We start from the raw sequence: 24,743 nt of genomic DNA, 5'->3' as shown, positions 1-24,743 counted from the left end.
GTATTCGAAAACTTGAAACAAAAAGCTTATCGAAATGCTTCATGACCATGGCCTTAGTATCACATGTACATATGACAGAGTGCTAGAAGTGTCAGCACAGCTTGGTGTTGCAGCTGTAAGCAATATAAAGTTGAAGGTATTGTTTGTCCTAACATTTCAAGAAAACAATTATACACCACTGCTGCTATGGAATAATTGACCACAATCCAACGGCTACGAAAGCTACAACATCCTTCCATGGGACAAGTACTTCTATTTCCCGTCATCCAACGCTTGAGAACGAAGGGGATGCACAGGAACGACACCCAGTCGATATTAGCCTGAATAAGGTCCAAGGGCTCCCGTGTAAGACCAGGGTTTTTTTCACACAAAAGAATCCAGAACCATCTTTGGCAGAACTCATTTTAGTTCTCCCAAATGAAAGGTGAAGATAACGAACAGTGATCAATCTCATAACTCCTATAAATAATACAAAATAGATAATTGGGCAAACACCGACCCCTGGACACACCAGAGGTGGGATCAGGTGCCTAGGAGGAGTAAGCATTCCCTGTTGACCGATCACACCCGCCGTGAGCTTTGTTTTAAAGCAAGGATTTGAGTAGTAACATAAAATGAGTCTAAAAGAAACCATCGATACAACCAAGATGGATATAACGTCATCGCATCACGCCTCCATGAAAAGAAGCCCTCAATTTCAAATTACTGTCACGTCGTTACTGCCTCTGCTCCGAGAACAAGCACATTCAGTTACAAATATTTGTCATTTTCTAGATAAGGTCAAAGAAGTTGTTTCATTTCTCAATTCTCACCTGGTTCCTATCATTGCTGCAGATCAAGCAATATTTGCAATTACTAATGAAGATCATTGAAACTGGCCAGATAAATATGGAGAGGACAAATTTTATCATATTGTTAGGCGGTCTCCATATTGAAATGGCAGCTTTGAAGTCTGTGGAAACTCGATCTTCTTCAAGACAGTGGCTGGACTGCAGCGTTGACAGAATCAGGACATGTTCGATTAAGCCTACCTTGTACTGCGCTTTACAACTATAACTGTGATGGATAGGACACAACTGGCAAATATGAATATGCAAATGTAAATATTCATAAAAAACAAAAAAACAAACAAAACCAAAAAAACCACAAAAAAAAAAAACAAAAAAAAAAGAAGGAAAAAAACTAGACCCAAGAAACAATTTGTAAATAAACATAATTCAATGAACTTAACCCCCCCCCCCCCCCCACAACAACAAGCTAACAAACCACCAAAACACCCCATCCTCAGACATGGTTAGCTTCTTAATTGTGCTTGTATTATTGTAAATCTTCTAAATACGTTTTAGTGGTGTGTTTCATTTAATTTAGGTCAATGTAAATAGGTATGTTTATCTAATGAAGTTGTAAATACATTTTGTTTGATTCTAATTAAGCATTATAATTGTATTATAATTGTATTACAATGCTATTATCCGCCAATTTGTTTTCAAAATGGCTGCCAATGAAGTGCATTGGTTTGTTTCATTTAATTTAGGTCTATGTAAATAGGTTTGTTTGTAAAATGGACTTATAAATACTTTTTGTTTCACTTTTAAGCATTATAATTGTTTTCAAAATGGCCGTCAATGAATTTCTTGAGTGGCTAACGTACTGTTTTAAATGTATATAGGGCTAGAACTTCATATACCAAGTTTGGTGCTTGTATCATAAACTGAAAGATTTAATAACTTATGAGCCTGGCTAGATCAGGTGCCTAGGAGGAGTAAGCATCCCCTGTCGACCGGTCACACCCGTCGTGAGTCCTGTGAAGATACAACATCTATGATAATTATGCTTGCGGTTATCAGCATGTTTATATGAAGAAGCAATTGATATCGGCTTAAGAGAAAGCTACAATGACATCAAACTCATAAAGCCTAAAGTGCAAAAAAGTCAGCTTCTAATCATTTACCAGTCATGTGAAATTCATCTACTTCAATTTCATCATTATAAACATTCATTTTGATTTGAATTGTTCATTATCCATCCTTTATACATTGAATAATATCCCGGTTTTAAGTTTTACTGTGTTGCGATAGGGTATACTAAATATGCATGATCAAGTCTCGCGTGCGTTTTAGAGCTTTATTTTCACTTTCTTATGGTGTTCAACTTTAAGAAGAATTGCGATGGTTAGATATTGTTGTGTGCCTGGTTGTGGGCGATCTAATGGCCACAGATTCCCAAAAGATGCTGCATTACAATTAAAGTGGCTTGTAGCTATAAAACGAGAGGATTCAAAGACGAAACAGCTATGGTGTCCCGGGAAAAAAGATGTAGTTTGTCACCATTTCCAGGAGTCCGAATACCGGGGTACGGAGTCAGGTACATACAGTGCAATACAGTAGGATTTATTTATTGATAATCTTTGTATTGTCAAGTATCTGAATTATTGTTTTCATTTTCAATTTGTTTAAAACTTGCTTTAGAATTTAATTGTTATTGATTTGGACGTTCGTGTTGCTTTGTGGTTTCTTATTTTACATTTCAGTATGTACTTAAACAAGCAATGAGCCTGATGATGTCTCGTGTCTGATGTAGGAGTGATTTTGTAAACATGATATGTATTCATGTTTATATTGGCACTGAGGTTTACTACATTGCTCCTTGTAATTAAAATCATAACAGGAGTGAAACCTGAGGGTAGGAAGTCTGGGTGGTCGATGTACGGTACGTGTACATGAGCCACAGCTCTTGCTCACCAAAGGCAATTGAGCGGGAAGGGCTAGCTTCCTTCTTCAACGTACATTGTGCATCATAATCGTGCCATCCAAAGGTCATAACTCTATTTGCCCCCAGCCTAACGGTATGGATATATTTAAATAATTTGGCAATGCTCTCAGGATGTGTCCAATCATATGCAGAAGCGTAAATGAGATCAAACCCTGTATATCGGTAATGACCTTGGCTTTTTTTAACTTAGGGGCCAAAATAAGACACTTTCATGGCGAAATAGTTGGGATCATCGTCGAGATCAATCCCATGTGAATTTCTAACCAATAGTTCCAAATTGATGTATTCGCCATTTACAATTTTAAGTTTCAGTATATTTGGCACCATGTGCCTGAAAAGCATTGTTACAACTCTGCTAATGAGCAAGATAACTATTAAAGTTTCGACAGTTTTTTTCCAACTTGTAAAAGCGCTGTTACATGTAAATCATCGCACAGATAATTTACTGAAAAGTGTTACTGTGGAATCATTAGAATTCGTGGTGGCTCAATTTTCGTGGAATTCGTGGGTATCCCTCATCCACGAATTTACATCCTCAACGAATAAAAACAACTATTATACAAGAATCTTACAAATATATAAATTCACTAAATTACGTCTCCACGAACCCATGAAAATTCAACAAACCACGAAAATTGGCCCCTACGAATTTAAATGATTCTACAGTAATTCGTCAGGGTTATGAATATTTACAATTTGCATTTGCAAAAATTGATCAGTAATTCTGTATTTAATAATCTGAGTTGATACAAGGTTTTACATCACTATCTTTATTTATGATGAAAGAAAATCCTAAACTATGTAAAGTCGCATTAAGGATTTTTACCCATATATTGGATATTTTAGTTGTTTGATATATTCTATTAACTAAAGATTAATCCTGAGTTTGAATATGATCTAAGATTCCGTTTCTTATGGTAAACGATTAAGCTCTGCTCGGCATACATCATTAGAAACTTTACAATAAACTCCTCGAATTTATTTTATAAATTTCAAATGAAATCTTTATAAGATTCAGATTCTTTCTAAATACATGTAGTTTATAAAGTCTCCATTTTTTCCATATGACGTCATAAATCATACTTCAATGGCCGCTCTCTTAGCGGCGATTAGTTTGAATATTTGATAGATTAATATTGGTTTAATCGTCAAGCAAGGATTTTTGTTGCTAACCATTGTCATATATGATATCTGTAAATCATTAAATAATACTTTATTCATAAAAGCAACAATGTAGTAAGGGTTGGCTTTCTCTTTAATAATCTACGGCGAACCGTACGCGCATAAATTTAACGCATGTGATAATTTCTAAAATATCACCCGTTGTCAAGTAATGTTACTTGTTGCTAGATACTATCACCCTGGAGTGCGTGTTTTCTATTCTCAGAGGGAAATACCTGTGTTATGTTTTTCAAATGCTTCTCAACCCAGGGCCGTAAGTAGGGTTCTAAATCAGGGGAGGCAGGGGATTGGGGGCCGCCGATTGACTTTACGACTGAAAATGACACTTTTTAAATCCCAATTTATCATGTTTGTGTTTCATTTGTACTATGTAAAGAATCGTAATATGGTGTCAAAGACAAAGGTGCTTGTCTTCATTTTAAACATATATCCTATAATATAACATTTATATAATTTTATTTTCTTTTTTGCCAAAAAATCAGACGAGGCAGTTGCCTCGTCTGCCTCATCGGCAGTTACGGCCCTGCAACCAATCAGATTAGAGTATCTTACATGAAAGTATATAATAAATATATTATTATATCGACCTCGCAAGCTCGAGCGCATAATGTTATTTAATTTGACATTTTTGGGGTGATATGATACTTCACCTGCATTTAGGTCAAACAAGGATATATCGACTTAGTGTATACTAAGCAGTAGAATGTTTTTTTGTTGTTGTTTTTTTTAAAGATCAAAATGTTTAAAATTATTGTAGAATTATGACAATGCTCTAGAATTGTAGGTGTTTGTATATCATTAATTAGATATCATTACATTCCTGTATGGAATGCCTAGTATTCGAAATTGTAAATTCTCATTTCTTGCAGGAAGAGGTGTCCAAAGAGGACTATGTATTATGCCGCCCAACATTACTGCAGCAAATGGGTCATCTGGAATTGGTGGTGGTAAGATAAAAATGATTGCACTAACGATATAGTTACAATGTTTTACAATATGACAGCGTAACCACCGGACATGTAGTAGTAAAAAGAAATACATGTAGCGGTTATGTATGAATATGCGCTGTTCACGCTTCACATTTATTCAGTTTGTGTGAGTGAAATAAGTTTACATAGTCATGCATGCAACTTTTTAACTGATCGTTTGAATAATTACTCTTTTATGTAGAACTTTACCAATATAACCATTCCAGTAAATATGAATCTCGCTGCAGAACTGTAGCTCTCTGTCCAATATTCCCAGAGAGCTGCAGTTCTGCAGCTAACATGAATGATGACAGATCCACCATTGCTCCCCCCAGACAGAATTGTATCTTGTGAAAATTCATATTTGTTCAAAGATGCCGGCAAAAGAACTGCATGGGGTTAGGGTTGAATATTTGACATAGGGTATTGCAGGGAGTGGTGATCCGTATGGTATCAGGACAACTCGCCCCTAAGACAACTCGCCCTGAAGACAACTCGCCCTCTCTTTAGGACAACTCGCCCCTCTCTTAATATAACTCTCCCTTTCATATCATACATGTTTACAATTATTATTTTTGGTCTAAATCCAAGAGGTATATTAGCAAAAATTAATAAATTTCTTATAAATAGTATATATACATGACAGACAAAAAGACATGTTCACATCAACACCGAACTTCCTGTCTTTTTATACAAAACGAAAGATTTTAGTGAAAATCCAGTGTTTGGGTTCAGTAAATTCATCATCACTTGTACGTACATGTAAAGTATATAATTTCAGCGGAAACAAGTTAGCGTTTGGTATAGGGAGATTATTAGCTTGGTCTACAGCTGACGTAGTATAATTATCAATAATCTGCGTCTGTTGTTAAATCTAATTGTTTGATTTCCCCCCAAGCTGTTATTAATTTCCTTCAAACGTTAAGGTACTCATCATCAGAGTACTCTACACTTTGAAATCGCCGCGTAAAAGAACAGTAAAGAAAGCCGTTATCAAATTTCTAATATGGGGAATGTTATGATTTTTTCAACGGGAATTAGTTGAGAAACGCATAAAAAAATAATTACATGTATCAGAATATTCATGCTTTACATTTACACTTATATATATTGTATCGATAAAACACACACACACAAACCTCCCAACTCCCAATTTTTTTTCTCAGTTTTGGTCACCAATTACATTTACTGATCTTCAGGTAATTGATTGAATGTCTCATTCAATCAATTACCTGAAGATCAGTAAATGTAATTTTCCTTGCCAAATGAATTACGAAAAACATTTTTTTCTGAAATGAAATAAATAAATCTGTGTATAATTCTGTTAGAATTTACCATTCGTGTTAAAGAATGAAATAAAAAGACGTATCATTATAGGGTTAAAAGTGTAAATTTTTGTACAATTACTCACACACACACAAAATGAAAATAAAATGTGATAATGAAAATAAAATGTGATAATATATCTATATATGATATTGGGGGCGAGTTGTCTCAAGAGAAGGGGTGACTTGTCCTCAGAGAGGGCGGGTTGTCCTAAGGGGGGTGGGTTGTCTTGAGGGCGAGTTGTCCAGCATTCCTCCGTATTCCTCACTGTATTAGAAAATCGCGTGCGGAAATGAAGGACGACTACATGTCGATAATATTAGTCAACTTCCCCGTACCCCCCCCCCCTCTACTACATGTATTTTGTACTACGTGACTTTATCTCCGTACCCCCCCCTCTACTACATGTACTTTGTACTACGTGACTTTATCTCCGTACCCCCCTCCCCTCTACTACATGTACTTTGTACTACGTGACTTTATCTCCGTACCCCCCCCCCCCCCCTCTACTACATGTACTTTGTACTACGTGACTTTATCTCCGTACCCCCCTCCCCTCTACTACATGTACTTTGTACTACGTGACTTTATCTCCGTACCCCCCCCCCCTCTACTACATGTACTTTGTACTACGTGACTTTATCTCCGTACCCCCCCCCCCCTCTACTACATGTACTTTGTACTACGTGACTTTATCTCCGTACCCCCCCCCCCCTCTACTACATGTACTTTGTACTACGTGACTTTATCTCCGTACCCCCCCCCCTCTACTACATGTACTTTGTACTACGTGACTTTATCTCCGTACCCCCCCCCCCCTCTACTACATGTACTTTGTACTACGTGACTTTATCTCCGTACCCCCCCCCCCCCCCCCTCTACTACATGTACTTTGTACTACGTGACTTTATCTCCGTACCCCCCTCCCCTCTACTACATGTACTTTGTACTACGTGACTTTATCTCCGTACCCCCCCCCCCCTCTACTACATGTACTTTGTACTACGTGACTTTATCTCCGTACCCCCCCCCCCCCCTCTACTACATGTACTTTGTACTACGTGACTTTATCTCCGTACCCCCCCCCCCTCTACTACATGTACTTTGTACTACGTGACTTTATCTCCGTACCCCCCCCCCTCTACTACATGTACTTTGTACTACGTGACTTTATCTCCGTACCCCCCCCCCCCCTCTACTACATGTACTTTGTACTACGTGACTTTATCTCCGTACCCCCCCCCCCCCCCCTCTACTACATGTACTTTGTACTACGTGACTTTATCTCCGTACCCCCCCCCCCCCCTCTACTACATGTACTTTGTACTACGTGACTTTATCTCCGTACCCCCCCCCCCCCTCTACTACATGTACTTTGTACTACGTGACTTTATGGTAAATCGTATGCTCTTTCATTTTTTCTCATTATAAGCTGAAATCAAATTATTTGATATTCGTTATAGCTACATGTAATATATATAGATAATATTTACTACTTTGAATGGCGATATTTTAAAGTTATTTAATCATGTAAAGTACATACAATACCACACCTTTTGGGCCCTAGACATAAAACTTCCACGAAATAATCAGTAACTGTATTATCATTATTTGACATGAAATGTTTGTCTCAAATTGAATAAAAATGGTGGATTATCAGAAATCTAATTTTACAGCTCCATATAACATAACAGTATGTTTGGAAAATAGATAAGATTCTTTCCATTAGTTCTTACGTGTATGTACGGTACAAGTATACGGGATTGTACATAGATCTATATATGTGAAATAAATCAAATACAATGTACACTGTACTATATGGATATAAATACATATTCAATCTAAAATCAAAGCTGCATCATAATTAGGAACAACATACACTACGATAATTAACAAATATCGGTACAAGTCGGTATATAATCAAATTTAAGCCGCGAATAACATTTTTATTTGAAAATCTGTACGAATTTACAAGACTGTGCTACACATATATAACAAACACAGGTATTTGTACCCGTTCATTGAAATTAATTACATGCAATATCTATAGAATTCTGTTCGGGCATTTACAGATTCTATGTTGGAACTGCTATGTGATTATTTATATAATTAATGCATCCAGGATGTAAGCAAATACAACCAACAAACCAAGGTTGTTGGTTTTTTTTACGTTGCCGCGATTTTGACGTTTCAAGTTCAGGAACTTTGACGTCGTTTTCTGTGAATTGCGACGTCGAAAGATAAGGACCCTTTTCTCATGACGCCAATCATATCTATTTGGCATTTTTAGGGCCCCGCATGAAATGCGGGAAGCCCTATAGTAATCACATTGTCCGTCCGTCCGTCAACACTTTCTTTGTGACACGATAACTTCAGCAGTTTTTATCGTACAGTTTTCAAATATTGTACAGAAATATTTTACAATAAGCCTATAGATTTTGGGGTCATTTCACTTTGTCTGTCTGTCTGTATGGCATGATCTTTGTTATTATGAACACTTTCCTAGTGACACAATAACTAAATCAGTTTTCATTGTACAGTTTTCAAATTTTGTACAGAATTACTTTACAATAAGAGGAAGACACCTATAGATTTTGGAGTCATGTCACTTTGTCTTTCTGTTTGTATGGCATCATCAGGGCCGTAACTGCCGATGAGGCAGACGAGGCAACTGCCTCGTCTGATTTTTTGGCAAAAAAGAAAATAAAATTATATAAATGTTATATTATAGGATATATGTTTAAAATGAAGACAAGCACCTTTGTCTTTGACACCATATTACGATTCTTTACATAGTACAAATGAAACACAAACATGATAAATTGGGATTTAAAAAGTGTCATTTTCAGTCGTAAAGTCAATCGGCGGCCCCCAATCCCCTGCCTCCCCTGATTTAGAACCCTACTTACGGCCCTGTGTGTGAAGGGAGGGAGGGGGGGGGGGGGTCTCCCGGCGCAAGATTCGTCATTGCTAGTACATGTATGGTCAACTAGTCCTTATATGGAACCGATCGCGGTAGTTCAGTGACACCCTTTGGTTCGTAACTGTGAAGTCGCATGTTTGATTCTACTCGTGTCATGGCTGCATCAAACCTTAGACGTAAATATAGTTAATACTTCCCCATACTCATTGCTATTTAAAAGTGAGAATCACGGATCTTTCGGATAATGTGACCTTAAAAGCAGTTATGTTCTTATTCACCAGTTCAACCAAACATAAATCATTTATAAAATAAAACAAATACCTGTATGTGGGATGAGCTCACATACACTAGTGCAACAGACATTTTTAATAAATACATATGTACCAAATCAATCTTTCATTTGACTTTAAAAAACCATTCTACAAAAGAAAATAGAATAAGTAAATCAACAATTCTTAAAGTTAAAACGATATGCATCAATACTGGGAGGGGTGGGGGTGTAGTCTGTTGCAAAGTTGCAGCGAACTTCGAATGATTTTTAAACGCCCGAGATTCTACCTTATACGTGGCTACCTCATGCGTAGCATGGACTCGCCCTATTCACCCGTAAACACTTTTCAAAAATAGCCAATCAATCTACCGATACCCAAAACACCCACCCGAATTCAAAACAAACACACGTGTTTCACTGTCACTTTTACACAATGTAAATATACTACTCAAAATTTAATAAGGATCATACATATTTTTTTGTCTAAAAAATTAATAACTGCATAAGTGGCAATATTGTGTCCAAGTGAAAATCAAAAACGTCTTCAACAAACGTGCACGTGCATTTCATGCCATGGGAAATGCTTTTGCTACCATTGCACGATTTTCACTCAGGCATCGCTGTCTGATTCTTTCTAAAATTTCAAACTCACTTGAGTGTTTACACTACGTTTATCAACACAATGCCCCCTCAACGTGTAAGGCGTCGCCTGACGACAGAACAACTGGGCAGATGTATTGGAATGCTTGACGCTGGCTATTCACAACGTGACGTTGCAAATGCATTAAACGTCAGCCAGAGCGTCGTAAACAGGGCCTGGAACCGACAGCAAACTTTTGGTACAGCAGCACACCGACATGGGGGTGGTCGTCAGAGGTCGATAACCCAACGCCAAGACCATTTTGTGGCTCTTCAAGCACTACGCCATCCCTTCTGGATAGCAACCAGCCTACGTAACGACCTCCTGAACACCTCGGGGGTGAATGTGTCCACTCAGACGATACGGAATCGGCTTCACAATGCAGGTCTCAACTCGAGAAGGGCATGTGTTCGAGTCCCTCTGACTGTTCGACACCGGCGGGAGCGATTGGACTGGACTGAAGATCATGTCACTTGGACACAGAACGATTGGGTTCAAGTTCTGTTCACCGATGAGTCCAGGTATTGTTTGGACTTTACAGACAGGAGGCACCGAGTGTGGTGACGACAACGTGAACGTTTCCATGATGCCAACATCAGTGAACATGACCGTTATGGTGGTGGTTCCATCATGGTCTGGGGTGAAATCAGCAGGGATGGAAGAACAGATCTTCATGTCCTGGAGAGAGGAACAATGACGGGGGTGCGGTACCGGGATGAGATCCTCGATATTTACGTCAGACCCTACGCTGGTGCTGTTGGCCCTGGGTTCATCCTGATGGATGATAACGCCCGTCCTCATCGCGCCAGGGTGGTGGAGCAGTACCTTCAGCAGGAGACAATTGTCCGTATGGACTGGCCAGCGCACTCGCCGGACTTGAATCCGATTGAGCATGTATGGAACATGCTGAAGGTTGCCCTTTCACGCCGTAGAGCACAACCCACGACTTTGGCAGAGCTCGGAAACGCCCTCGTGGAAGAGTGGAACAACCTTCCCATTGGAAACATCCGGGTGCTTATTGAAATAATCATTCAAAATGTCAAAGGCAACAAATGTTCATACAAGTATATATATAGGAATGTATGGTGTCCATTCACCAGGTTCATGGTAGTTTAGTCAACTGCATAAGGTATTTACAGGATGACGAATCAACATACTCAAAGCTAAATAGACAGTTCGAATATCACATCAGAATTTGTTTCCAGATGGTTAACACTCTTCCATTGGAGTAGGGGTGTGACGAAACACGCCACTTGCAAGGGCCATGAAGATGGCTCTGCAACCGCACCAATGGAGTGCCCACAATGGTGACGGCGGCAGCTCCCCAACGCCAATGGTCACCGCTGGCCAGTGAATACGTTGCCCTAGAATTAGACTGGAAGTCAATGGTATCACAACAAGTGAAGTTTAGAAGGGCCCCCTGGAAGTTATTTAACAACAAATCATTGCCAAGCTGAGATAAGTGAACCCCATCGGAGTCAAAGAGGGTCGGTGGTTTGGCGCTGAATTGGGAGCGTTTAATATGACGGCCACCCCGAACTGACAAAAACCTGATAGCTTCCCTATCCTTTCTACCTCTGATCCTGTTCATTGACCTGGTATTATTTGCGAAACGCCACGAGAACCTTGGCAATGACGAGGACCAGATGATAGAGGTGGTAGGAAACATGGCACAAATTTGTAACAAAGTAGAAATTAGAATTTGCAGCAGGCGCTCCGTTGTAGTCTGTCCCATATTGTTGGCTCCACAATGGATAATTAAGAAGGCGGGTGGATTTTCGTACCGTAATAAGGTCGTTAGTTTGGGAGCAAGGTCCTGCATCTTCATGCCGCTATAGCCCTGCCACCAAATGGAGATATTGTCCAAGTTGAGGTTGAGCGCCCCCCCCCCCCCCACCCCCAGTCTAGTAGCTGCAAAACTGGCCGCTCTCTTTATAATTGAAGATCCCACAATCCAAACTCTTGTTACATCTAAAATTCTTGGTGTGAATTAGCTTGGGGTAGCAAATACGGGCATACAAATGAATTAAAGACAAGCAATAACAATACAAGTATATTCAACGAACATATGAATGGAACACATTGGAGCGCCATCGCCCTGCTGCTTGAATAACATTACTGTGGGCCCCTTGCATAGCCAGGTTAGTAGCTGCTCCTATTCTGAATGAATGGGAGTTATAATTTGTGGTGTCAATCCCAAGGATAGCCAAACACCTGTTTAATGTTGCACAAAACTGATAACGAGTTAGAGGCTGTCCCCCAAAATGAACAAACAAGGGGCCCTTTTTCGCAGGGTGGGATTGCATATAAGCCGGCATAGAGGCGAATGGGCATGTTGTGGCATGGGATGCTGTAATACTGAGAATTGTTCCTACACCAAACTGGTCGGTCTTAGAACGCTTAATAGCGAGTTGTATTTTAGATTGAAGCAATATGTCATCGAACTGTAGTATCGATTGAGGATTGTCGCCTTTAGATAGTGCAATTTCGCCTATGCGCAAGAAAGCATGAAATGCCAGTGTAAAGGCCGCGGAAAATAATTTGGGTTCATAAAGGTTGTGACATGCTGTGCGTAAAACTGAAATGATACGGTTTAAAAGCTGCAATGTAATGGGCAGTCGCGAGTCTTTACTATGAGTGCTAGTTCTTTGCATGTCCTGCAAAAGTTTTCTGATGATAAACTGACCAGTAGGGTCAATATTGTGAGAGACTTTGGTATAAAAACTAATTGCTGTAATGTACGATTGCGCTGTGGAGTGTTTGTAGCCCATTGTTGACAAGTATACAATGAACTGTGAGATGTGCGAGTCCGGTGGAGGCCAAATCTGTTGGAGATTATGTATCCTACGAAATGCCTTGAAGGTCTTGATGCCTACACGATGTGATGATTTAGTGTTGGTTGCTACTGAAGCATCTAACAACTGATGGATCTGACTTCTGAGAGCCTCTTCAGGAATTGGACTGGGATTGCTTGTGGCGCAGCCAACCTCAGGATGTCCCACTGTTTACGAGATATTGCGTAAGCAATTACATTAACTTTGCCTAGTGTATGTTCGGGTTTGAACTGAATATTGTGTTTGAGTGCCATAAGAACTAAAGATCTAATAAAATGCATGACACTATGTGACTTAGCAGACTGTTTCTTTAGAATGTGTACCAGTGCAAGGTTGTCCAGTTTACAAACTGAGGCTCCATATTGTAAAGGCTAGGACGATAGGCACTAATTCCAGAAAAGTTATGTCCCTCAAAATTTGGGTGTTTAACCAATTGGCATACGCGTAGCTTGGGTTCGAATATTACCGAGGCAGAAGCTATCGACATTTTAACAACGTAAAAAGTGGGTTTTTTTTTTACCGAGGCAGCTGCCTCGGTTGCCTCAATGGAAGCTACGCCACTGATTGTGGTAACTATCCAAATATTTCAGTAAAGAATTAATAATTACTGGGGAAAGGCCTAGGTCCCATGTGCTTGTGTTGTGCAGGGTTTCGATTCGATGGCTGTTGAGCTGGGCCTGATATGTGACGAAACGACTTATTAGTGCTTGCTGTTGGTGCCCGAAAAGCATGATTGAAACTAGCATTGGATTGACTAGAGGTTATGTTGGGGTTGGTGCACGACAGCGATGGGTGTCTGCCATTGCATTTCAGGCAGCGATGGGCATACCCACATTGCACTTTGTCACATGCACCCTGATAGTTATAATCAAAACACTTGTGAAGGGGATTAGTGCCTGGCCTATCTGGTGTGGGGGTCATATAGAGTAGCCAAAGTTCACTATCTACTGTTCCCCAGTCTCGAGAAGGGTTGTGCGCCATTCTCAGACGATACTGCTCGTCGTAGGTAGCCCACCCCATGGATTTCATAGAACCTAAGCGAATATCGTGCAAGTATTTAAACAACTGCTGTGTTCTATGTGGGTGTGTTGCCGTGTAGATGCTAGCATAAATAAGGAATGCATTAGTCCATCTCTCGATTGACACAATTTTGTTGGAGTGTTTTGGCTGCGTCACGAGATTACCCTGCGAGTCAATGGTTTGAGTGGCAGCTGACTGGGTATTGACTGGATTCCTAACGAGCAGCATCGCTAAGTTGACAAATTCCCCCGCGATATTTTTTTCTTAGTAGAATGTTTTACATGGTATCCATTGTGAAAATCAATAAAATCATGCAGGGGGGGGGGGGGGGGGGGGGGGGGGGGGCAGACGGAAGTTGGGCATTTTGCACATTGCTAACATCAGGTGCTATATGCTAAGGTAAGCTAGATGGGCAGGCACTTGTCCCAGTATCAATTGTGTGAAATTGACCAGTTAAATGTGGAGGATGTACAACTGGGGGAACAAAATAAACCATACATTTCAGAGAATATTTTCAGGAGCGAATTTTGGTACGTTTTACCGATCTAAATATAGATTTGAAAGAGAAAGGGGTGAGAATTCTAACATCCGGGGTTTGTTTGCTCAGCTGTAACATTTCCGGAATTGCAAACTGATACCCTTGTATAAAATTCGCATATATTAGACGAGCTACCATATGCGATAATATATTCGAAATTCACACATGTAAACTATACGTACTTTTCCTCAGAAAAATCTGGAGACAATCTACATTAAGTTTAAAGTCAGTACTGTGAAGGACTTTATATTCTGATAAATTAATACAGCCTTGTGAGCACTTAATCATTAGGGAGAACACTGTAAACATTTTTACAAGTTTCTCCATCATAGATGAACGGGAGAATAATATGACTATCTCCATGCTATCTGCACCTTAGAATCAAAAACATGATATAATTCTGGACCTTCTTCTAATCGTCCACTTGTTCAGTACTTGGTCATCACAATCACATATTGTCTGCAACAACTCTACTGTCCCATCCATTTGTTGTGATAAACTGTAAATAGTTGGGGTTTTTTTACGGTTAAGACAGAGTGCTTTTACTCACTATTACGGTTAAGATAGAGTGCTTTTACTCACTAATACATGTAGCGGTCTCATCAGATTCACTTGACAAGTGTGTATAAATTGAAATGATATTCTTTAAAAAAACAACAACTAAATAACGTTAAGTAACTCCATTTGAGATTTATACACATTACACGCCAAGCCTGCATGTTGGAACTCTCAGACATGGCAAGTTGAAGACAGCCTTATCAACACACCATCACAACTTCTGTACATGTATCTGCAGGTATCACACCGGTAATTGTCCAATCAAAATGAACTTAATCAATTGTAGTTCCATATATTCAAAGAAATATTTTTTTTCCTTGTGCGATTTTTCTCATTTCCTCTTCTTCTTTTCTCTTAATTTTTGTACCCCTGATTAGGAAATTTTGTGTAATTTGTAGAAATAACCAAGTGTATACAAAGGAATTATTTGCTGTTGGTAGCTGATGCTACTTCCTGAGGTGCACTCCGGCTGTTTACACACATATGTGAAAAACATGTGGATTTGAGGGTAGTCTTGTTTGCGGGTAATTTATTTTCGAAATACCGCGTAGGGTGTTGTTTTTCTGGTGTTGGCAGACGAGATAGGTAACATAGAACGTGTCCGACTGCGTTATTCGGCATAAATTTTGTAAATTGATTTTCAATTATTTTTTTCCTCTATAGTAATATATAGTGAAAATAATTACCGGTGTGATACCTGCAAGACTATCATGAATATATTCTGAAAAAGGTATAAAATTGTAAATAATTACGAAATACCTTGCATTCTCCTATATAGAAGTTTGAATGGTGTATAACATAGGAGGAATCATTCAGGGGTGTATACCTGTAATCACCATCGCCCGACATCTGGGACCACCGATTTTCAAAGTCGAGCAATAATCAATGCTGGGTTATAGCCCATTGGGCTAATAAATGCTATATTTGATGTACAACTGTTAATATCATGCTGACCCGACTTTACGTACGAATTAACTTTATTGCCAAGACAAGATCTTCAATCCATTTAAACGTATATGCATTGATGGCAATTTGTCAATTCAGTGACAAAATTGAGATTCCGGAGATCACATCCCTGATCACAATGCAGTTTAACTTTTCTAACTGGGCATCTGGGTCCAAATCATCAGCATTTGAATAAAAAAATAATAACCAACCATTCATTAAAAAACACCATTTACATGTACTTGATAAACCATTCAGTTTTGCAAATAATATGTTGTACGGCGTGACCGTTGAGACGAGCGAAGCCCATTAAGATCTTGCAACACGACTTTTATCCGTCTCTACATTTAACGTGGGAAATATAACGCGCTTGGTGTAAACAGTCACAAATTGTGACGTCATATTAGCTGCAATGGTTTTTTTCTTCTTCTTCTCTTGAACCAAGCAAAAACAAAATGTTTGAAGCTATGAGAAAGCTTGTCTGGAATTTAAAGAAAAACGTTTATGCTACTTTCTAAACAATCTAATTATTTTAATTACTGGTTTGTCAATGAAATATACCGCAGTGACGGCGACATTTTTTCGGAAGCATTATGGGTGATACTCATCTTTTTTCAACTGATGAAGAGCAAATCACGTAACTCAAATGTAATATGTATACGGTGTGGCCGTTGGACCGAGCGAAGCATGTACGTAACTCCGTGTCCCGAGTGGTAATCATAATTCCGTTAAGTACGGTAGATTATGATTCATTTATAAATATATATTTTGAATGAAATTTCCTTGCGCTAAACACCCCGTAACATCTCAATATTAAATGAGTTTATATGGGGACAACAGTTTTACATGATCCGCCTATTCATTGAACGCGGGAAATAAAACGCAAGGCGACGTAAACTGTGCATTTTGACGTCACATTTAGCCTCGACTTTTTTCTCTTTTTCAAAGCAAACATATTATAAACAACAATAATACATTCCGTATGCAATGAAAAAGGCCGTTAAAACTAACAAAATTAACCAATAACTTCAAAATGGTAAAAAAGTAACCGAAATTTTATCGTATATTCTTATTCAAAGAAACTCATGAACTCGTTCATCTATTTAGTCGTATTACGGTTTTATATGTATTTATTTGCTAAAACCTGTGACAATGATAATTATACTATTCACTTTCAACAAACTGAGTGTTTAAATTACGAATTGCACGTTAGAGTCTTCTATTATTGGCATTCAAAATAAAACACGAATAACTGTTGAAGCAGGTAATGGAAAAAATAAATGGCGGCGCCCATATGGATCACGACAATTTCAGTGAACGTATATAGAGATTATCTCTTTTTCTTTTGCTGATTTTGACTTTTTTCTTTTACATACGTGTTACCTTTAGAGCCTTGCTTCGCGGACGGGCCTTCGGCACGTCCGAGCTTCGCTCGGTATAATCATTGGAGCGACCTCGTCGCGTCGTTTCGCTCGCTATAACCCGACTAGAAAGTAAACTAAAATAGCATAGGTATTACGGAAATAGGCCTAATTCTTTTTAACCCTCTCTCCATTTGTTACAAGTACCTATATGGTCCTGTCCAAAGTATAAAAAAGATCCGCGAATAATGCAACTAGAAGCAGTCTAATCTCATACAAAGGAAATTTAAAAAAAAAATCAATTCAACTTAATTTCAAAGAATTGAATAAAGCATGTAAATGAACGTGAATACTGACTTTCAAGATATGACGCAACAACATACAATGAGCGATGGTCAGTTTCGTTTTGAACAATATATTAGAGAGTTTATAACTATAAGATACACAGTAAATCACTTACTCAATGACTGGAAGATTCTCCTCCGAATATCTGCATCAACTCCTGTTCTCGATTCATGTTCAAGATGTTGTTTACCGGTATAACATCATGGCGTCTGTTGATATCAACCAATCGGAACTCCTCGAATGTCTCGTGCACTCGAAATAGATCTCGGATGTAATACGATGGTATCCATGAGTGAATTTGATGCATTGCTAGCTATGACGTACGTAACGTAGTGCAGTAAGCTGTGACCTCATAGTTGACAATGCATCAAATTCACTCATGGATGCCATCGTATTACATCCGAGATCTCAATCGGATCACGCGCTCGTCTTTTTCCGTAACCGGTAAGAAGACTCGGACGTGGATCGGCGGAAGGATTTCATCAAATCGATGCATTTCTTCACCGGAAGCGCGCATGTGGATGAGGTTAAAAGGCCAGAACCGAATCCCTGAATAATGTGTTATTTATATTTTCACCACAGGTTAGGTTTTGGTTTCGTTAACATCTTATTCACTTTAATACATAAACATGTAAGTGGAAATCGAACTTACAAATGCATCTAAGATATTATACACCAATCTCTCACCAGAGGCTGTTATCGTCTGATTTACAAGAATTTTGTAAAACAGATCGTCTTTGAAAATAAATCTGCATCATTTTCATAAATAAAACATAAATTTATGAGTTAAAAACACATTGTTAGGTATCGAAACGCTGTATTACATTAGTGCAACCTCCATATTTATGGAACTATTTTGTCTTCTCAAATGTATTTAATTTCACTTTCACTTCGTAACTATGGACTCTACATTAGAAACACTAGCGAGATTATAATGATGGAAATCGGACATTACACAAAGAACAGAAACATGTCTTTCTGTTGGAGTCAAAGACGCCATTTTGTCCGTGCGAGATTATGTGGTTAGCCGAACTATTATTTATCAGACGATAACAGAGGTGAAAGTGAAGCTTGCGTAGCGCGCCCTCTGGTGAAAGAATGATTATACACATCTAAGGTATTGTACCACTATCACATTTCATAGTGTAACGTACGACTTTGACGTCATAGTTACGTTTATGTATACGTAGCAACCAACTCTGATATCGTCGATCCACATACAAGGTTCATTTGCTGTTACGGAAATAGCCGAGTAGATACGATTGCCGAGATCTATGTCGGGTGCACGAGACATTTGAGGAGTTCCGATTGGATATCAACTTTCGCGCTCAGTTTATTGAGTGAATCCCACACCCGACGCATTGAACCCAATCTCGATTTGCGATGCATAGAGCCGTAAAGCCCCATGAAGACATACTTTGGTATACAGCTTAGATTATTCTAACTTAGTATCAATTAGCACTCCACAAACCAGAGTAACGTACCTGGATAAAATCCTGATATGTAAATCATACGACATAAAGGTGAATTATTACCACTCTCATTTGATTAATTTCAACTCACAAACCCAGGGCTGAGTTTTACTAAACTTCGTAAGTTCCGTCTTATCAATCTTCATAACTTAAAAAAAAGCATCGTAACTCCACGACAGCCTATGGCTATCTTAAGTTTTTTTTTCCGTAAGTTTTTTGTTAACTTATTATTAATGGCTGCCCTCATGCTCTTCGATGTTCTAGAGCATTTTGAGACAAAATAAAAACAAACCTCTGCGTCCTCGTTGAAATTTTAGCGACAGAAGCGAAGTTCTCACACTGTGACAAATATAGAACTCATTGAACGCTAGGCTATCAGTTTCCAAAAACACGTAATCAGTTCACTGTGGAAATTTCCCAAATTTTCACCTCCAAGAATACTTTTCTTCAAATTCCACAGAATAAATAATGGCATGCGACGTCATATTCTACTGTATGTTTTGACATCATAATGCAAATGATGAAGTGGCGGATCTAATATTGAAGAAACTGTTCTGTGCAACATAAAATACAAACCGCATCTAAAATCAAAGGAGCAATCTCTCTCTCTCTCTCTCTCTCTCTCTCTCTCTCTCTCTCTCTCTCTCCGTCAAAAATGAGCCATGCTACTATACATTCTAACAAACTCTGTATATCAAATTCTACTGAGGCTTTTGAATGAGTCTCAGTGTATCTTTATAAAAATGAGGGGAGGGATCCTAACATGATAGGTCTACATATAGCAAATTATTTATATTTTATTATACGCAAATGCTGTAATATAATTTATTCATTGTATTAAATATTCGGATTTTGTACAAAATGGTGTTGTTCTAATTTGTTCTTTGAAAAATACCCCAACGCTACACTTGGATTATTTTACATTTATAAAATTTCAGGATTATCACAGGCTTGCTATTAAACAGAGATTTTTTTTACTATTTTTCCCTATATATCGATTCAACAATAATGTGTAGGCGAGGGTCAGAACGACCATCCCCGAGCTTGAAATTAAGAAAATGAATAGTTATATCGGTCTACATATAGAGATAGGGGTACACAATATCCACCCCCACCCCCGAGTTGGTAGAACACATATTTGTCTATTTCCAATGCGTGTGTACTTCCACTTTTAAAATACTAAGACACGTTTGATTTGTCTATACCGACCACATAGTGTACATCATTCCGTAACCAAGAACAAAAATGTACATTTTCTGGTGTACATCTTCTACACCCTAATACAGGGCATGTGTTGGTAAATGCACCGAAAAATTTAATATCGCTGAAAAATGGTGAGACGGAAAATTTGCAGGTTATTCTCTTCGTACATGTAATGGGGATGCTTACTCCTCCTAGACACCTGGTCCCACCTCTGGTGTGTCCAGGGGTCCGTGTTTGCCCAACTATCTATTTTGTATTGCTTGTAGGAGTTATGAGATTGATCACTGTTCATTATCTTCACCTTGCATGTACATGTGAAGTACATATATTAAGAGGATGATTCCAACTATGTATTGTACAGTGTATGTAGTCATTTACAATAATTTGTTGATTGATTGTATCTTGTTTAACGTCTCTCTCGCGAATTTTTCACTCATATGGAGACGTCACCAAGACCGGTGAAGGGCCTCAAATTTAAGCCTATGCCCGGCGCTTACGGTCATTGAGCAGTGAGGGTTCTTTAGCGTGACACGGGACATCTGTTTAAAAAATAAGGTCATCTCCGAGAAACCGTGACATCCACACCTGATGCTGAGCGTTTGGCGATGGAACTGTCACTATCTGTTTTAACGACTTCGGTCTGTCGTGGCCGGTATTTGAACCCCATTCATTCATTCTTTATTTCCCCATTATGGGATTGAATATAGATATATTAATTACATGCAATTACATATATATGACAAAATATAGAGGAAAACAAAATGATAATAAGCAGAGTGATGATGATATATACAATGAACAAATATTTTCATACAGACTGACAAGATCGGTTGAGTGATTAGTTAGCCATCACTGGCAGATGACGTCTGTAACGCTGATATGTGGCTGTAGCGTTGCTTAAAAATTTGAAGTTTTTAATTTGAAAAAAAAAAACCTCTCTCTCTCTCTCTCTCTCTCTCTCTCTCTCTCTCTCTCTCTCTCTCTCTCCATTTATTTATATAAAGAATTTTTTTCTTCTTATATTCTAATTAGATTAAAATTCAGATACATGTGCACTTACAACTTACTTTAAAAGGGCATTAGCTGTGAAAGTGATGGCAACCATTTTTTTCTTTCTCAGGAAATACATGTTGATGACTAATAAGAACATTTATTTTTTATTATGTACAAAAACAAGAGAACCCTAATAAAAATACATTAGATAACCGCTTTTAGTGTAAAGAAATATATACGAAAGAAGTATTCACTGCACCTCAATCAAATCATTTCTCAAATAAAAACAAAAACAGCAAATACATTTTGCTGACAGCATGCCAAGGTAAATAGAGAATAATTATACATGTACTGCCTTGCAAGACAATAATATTCAATTACCAAAATTCACATATTCATTTTCAAGAGGTTAATAGGTGTTTGAAATAATTAAATACTAGTGTAATTATTACTTTAGTACATAATATTTATGGGACAACTTTCATTGAATTAATTTTTTGGTGACAAAATGACAGCTAATTCCCATTAAGACAAGAAGATGGAAGGGGTGCAAGAAATGTTGCATATATATAAAGCACAGAATATATATATATATATATATATATATATATCTATATCTATATATCTATATATATTTATATATATATAAAGTACAGAAATAACAATGAACTCTTAAATGAATATAACTGTCCTAAGTGAAGAAATATTTAATATAAAGCACAGAAAATTTCACTTATATATATATATATATATATATATATATATATATATATATATGAATATTGAAAATCAGAATGACACATTCCATAAAAAACAATCATTTACTGCTAGCGCTTTCTCCATGTCTACATGGTTCATCAGGCAGCTCACATATCATATTTGAACTGATTCAATATTTATTTACAACTGTGCCGAATCAACTTATATATATATATATATATATATATATATATATATATATATATATAAAAGCATTAAAGTTCCAACAACACCCGATATATATATATATAAAAGCATTAAAGTTCCAACAACACCCGATACCTCAGAGTGTCGGATCCACAACATGGATACAAGGTCAAATACAAAAAATTATACAAAGCACTAAAATGACCAACGGCACGGACAACGAGATTGCCAAATTTTCGGGACGACCTGTCCCTTCTTCAGGACAAACGGAAAGAATTACATAATGTGGCCAGTGCTTATCAAAACTCAATTACAATATATATATATATGTATATATATATATATATATATATATATATATATATATATATATATATATAAGCACTAAATAATCACAACTAGGTACTGAAAATTTTCGCCCCAGTATATATATTGTAATTGAGTTTTGAATATAGAATGATACAGTTTATAGTTGGCGTTTTCTATTTTGTCTCAAATTATGTATTAAATAAGATGAAAACGCATGATTCCGCTCATATGACGCAAACGTTATTTGCTATATACCCAAGCACGCTTTGCCCCATGACTAAAGAAGTTGAAATAATTTCAACTGGACTGAATAACACAATTCTTTGAAACCTTTACAAATATGCATTTTGATATATTGATATACATGTACAATTTTTTTTTTTTTTTTTTTTTTGGCTATATAACTTTTGAAATCCGTATGCTATTTGCAGAACAGTCTCTAACTCATGCTTTTTTACTTATTTTTAAACGTAACTATTCAGTGACACAAAGGGGTATCGACGAATTCAGGTGTATGAGATGTCGAGTTTTTGCTGTCCAGGATACTATGGAAAAGACTGTAAAACAGGTACAATATACAATTGAAGATGTGACAATATCAAAATTTGATAGACGATGGTTGTATGATGCGTATGATGGCTTAACTAGCCATATATAAATGAAAAAGGACAGATGGACGCATTAGTTGTTTTTTTTAGGTCACCTGAGTAAACTCAATTTTGCGTTGTGAGTTATTGGTTTATTCCAGTAGGCAATAGGTATCTATTAACATTTACATACACAGTGTATCTGCAGCATGACATCAAAGTTTTACGTGATTTGTCTATATCTTATGATCTGTACTTCCATAGATAATTTTGCATGGTTAATGTTAAATTGGAAAATACACATGAATGTAATCTCCAATGCAAAATAGCTATAAATGAGTCTAAATTTATAACGCAATATATTTGGTTAAAGTCTGTTTTATACTTCTAAATATTAGCACCCAATCCCCATCAACGTTTAAAGCACTCCTTACAATATTAACAGCATCCTTGTTGCACTTTCGTGATTTAACCAATCTGGGGTTATTTTAATGTTTTGGTGTAATTTCTGTTCAAAGAATACATAACCTTTATCTTGACCAGTAAATAGCTTCAAATTACTAGTAATTTCTTTACATTATGTCTAGTTGATGGAGGTTGGACCGACTTTGGCACATTTACAAATTGGACTTCCTGTAATGTCACATGTGGCGGAGGCACCACCACAAGAAAACAGGTCCGCACGTGTACAAATCCTGCTCCTGTCCACGGTGGAAAAAACTGCTCTGGACCAAGAGTTAAAATTGAAAAGAAGGATTGCAATTTAAATCCATGCCCGGGTGAATATGTCATTTAAACAATAAAATGCTTTCTTAGTTGCTTCATCGGGTGATGAAGGTAACAATCATTGCAGAAAGTATTCATAAACCGCGTAAACGGGTTATGTAGATTTCTTCTGAAATGATTGATACACATGTAACATCCTCATCCTATGAAACAACAAAGAAAGATTTTTTGTTGCTTATATTTATATTTATATGTATTTTTTAAATATAGACTAGATTTACGCACTCAAATATCATATGGTTACGTTAAACGAAACAGACAAAGCTCCCTTTGATGATTTCACAGATAGGTGGTACTAAAAACCGGATCGAACAAGTTTGCAACAAACATGCATTCATTGTCGCAGATGAAAGCAATTTCAATTTCAAAAGAAATATAAGAGAAGGGATTCAGTGACTGTAAATATATTGTGATAAAGGAAAACAATTGAATCTTTTTCGATTAAACACACTCAGCATGAACCAGATTGCTTCCTTTGAATTTTTTTCAAGAGGACTTAAAATAACGAAATAAACAAATTAAACAAATCGTATTGATTTAGATATTTTGAAAGCCTATATTACTTGTATTGGTGTTTACGGACACTCAATTGTTGTTTTCTCTCTTTGAAATAATTGAATATATACAAAGTACAACACAAACAATCCTTAATTGTCGAATGTTTATGACAGTTCTGCCTTCCTTGAGACGGGAGACGAATTGTTACACGAGTGTATAATACTACGAAAAACGCAAAGTTGAAACTTGCAGTAAACGAACTGGAGCTGAAAGATAAGGAATAATATTGATTGTACATTTTATTAG

General features: G+C 37.5%; 1 protein-coding gene across 2 annotated transcripts in view; it reads left to right on the top strand.

The window, feature by feature from the left end:
* The window catches only part of LOC130046290 (A disintegrin and metalloproteinase with thrombospondin motifs 4-like), a 30,390-nt gene that overhangs the window by 5,191 nt on the left and 456 nt on the right, over positions 1–24,743 (top strand). Inside the window, exons 2-4 of one of the 2 annotated variants that reach the window (XM_048885783.2) lie at positions 4,824–4,901; positions 23,049–23,134; positions 23,741–23,932. In XM_048885783.2, coding sequence (XP_048741740.2) covers positions 4,824–4,901; positions 23,049–23,134; positions 23,741–23,932 — 356 coding nt within the window. The remainder of the gene's footprint in view (positions 1–4,823; positions 4,902–23,048; positions 23,135–23,740; positions 23,933–24,743) is intronic. The other variant, XM_048885784.2, reaches the window with a different exon arrangement.

This window comes from Ostrea edulis, chromosome 7, assembly GCF_947568905.1.
Source record: "Ostrea edulis chromosome 7, xbOstEdul1.1, whole genome shotgun sequence".
Classification (NCBI taxonomy): domain Eukaryota; kingdom Metazoa; phylum Mollusca; class Bivalvia; order Ostreida; family Ostreidae; genus Ostrea; species Ostrea edulis.
Note: the sequence above shows the minus strand (reverse complement) of the source record. Positions and strands in the feature narration are given on the sequence as shown.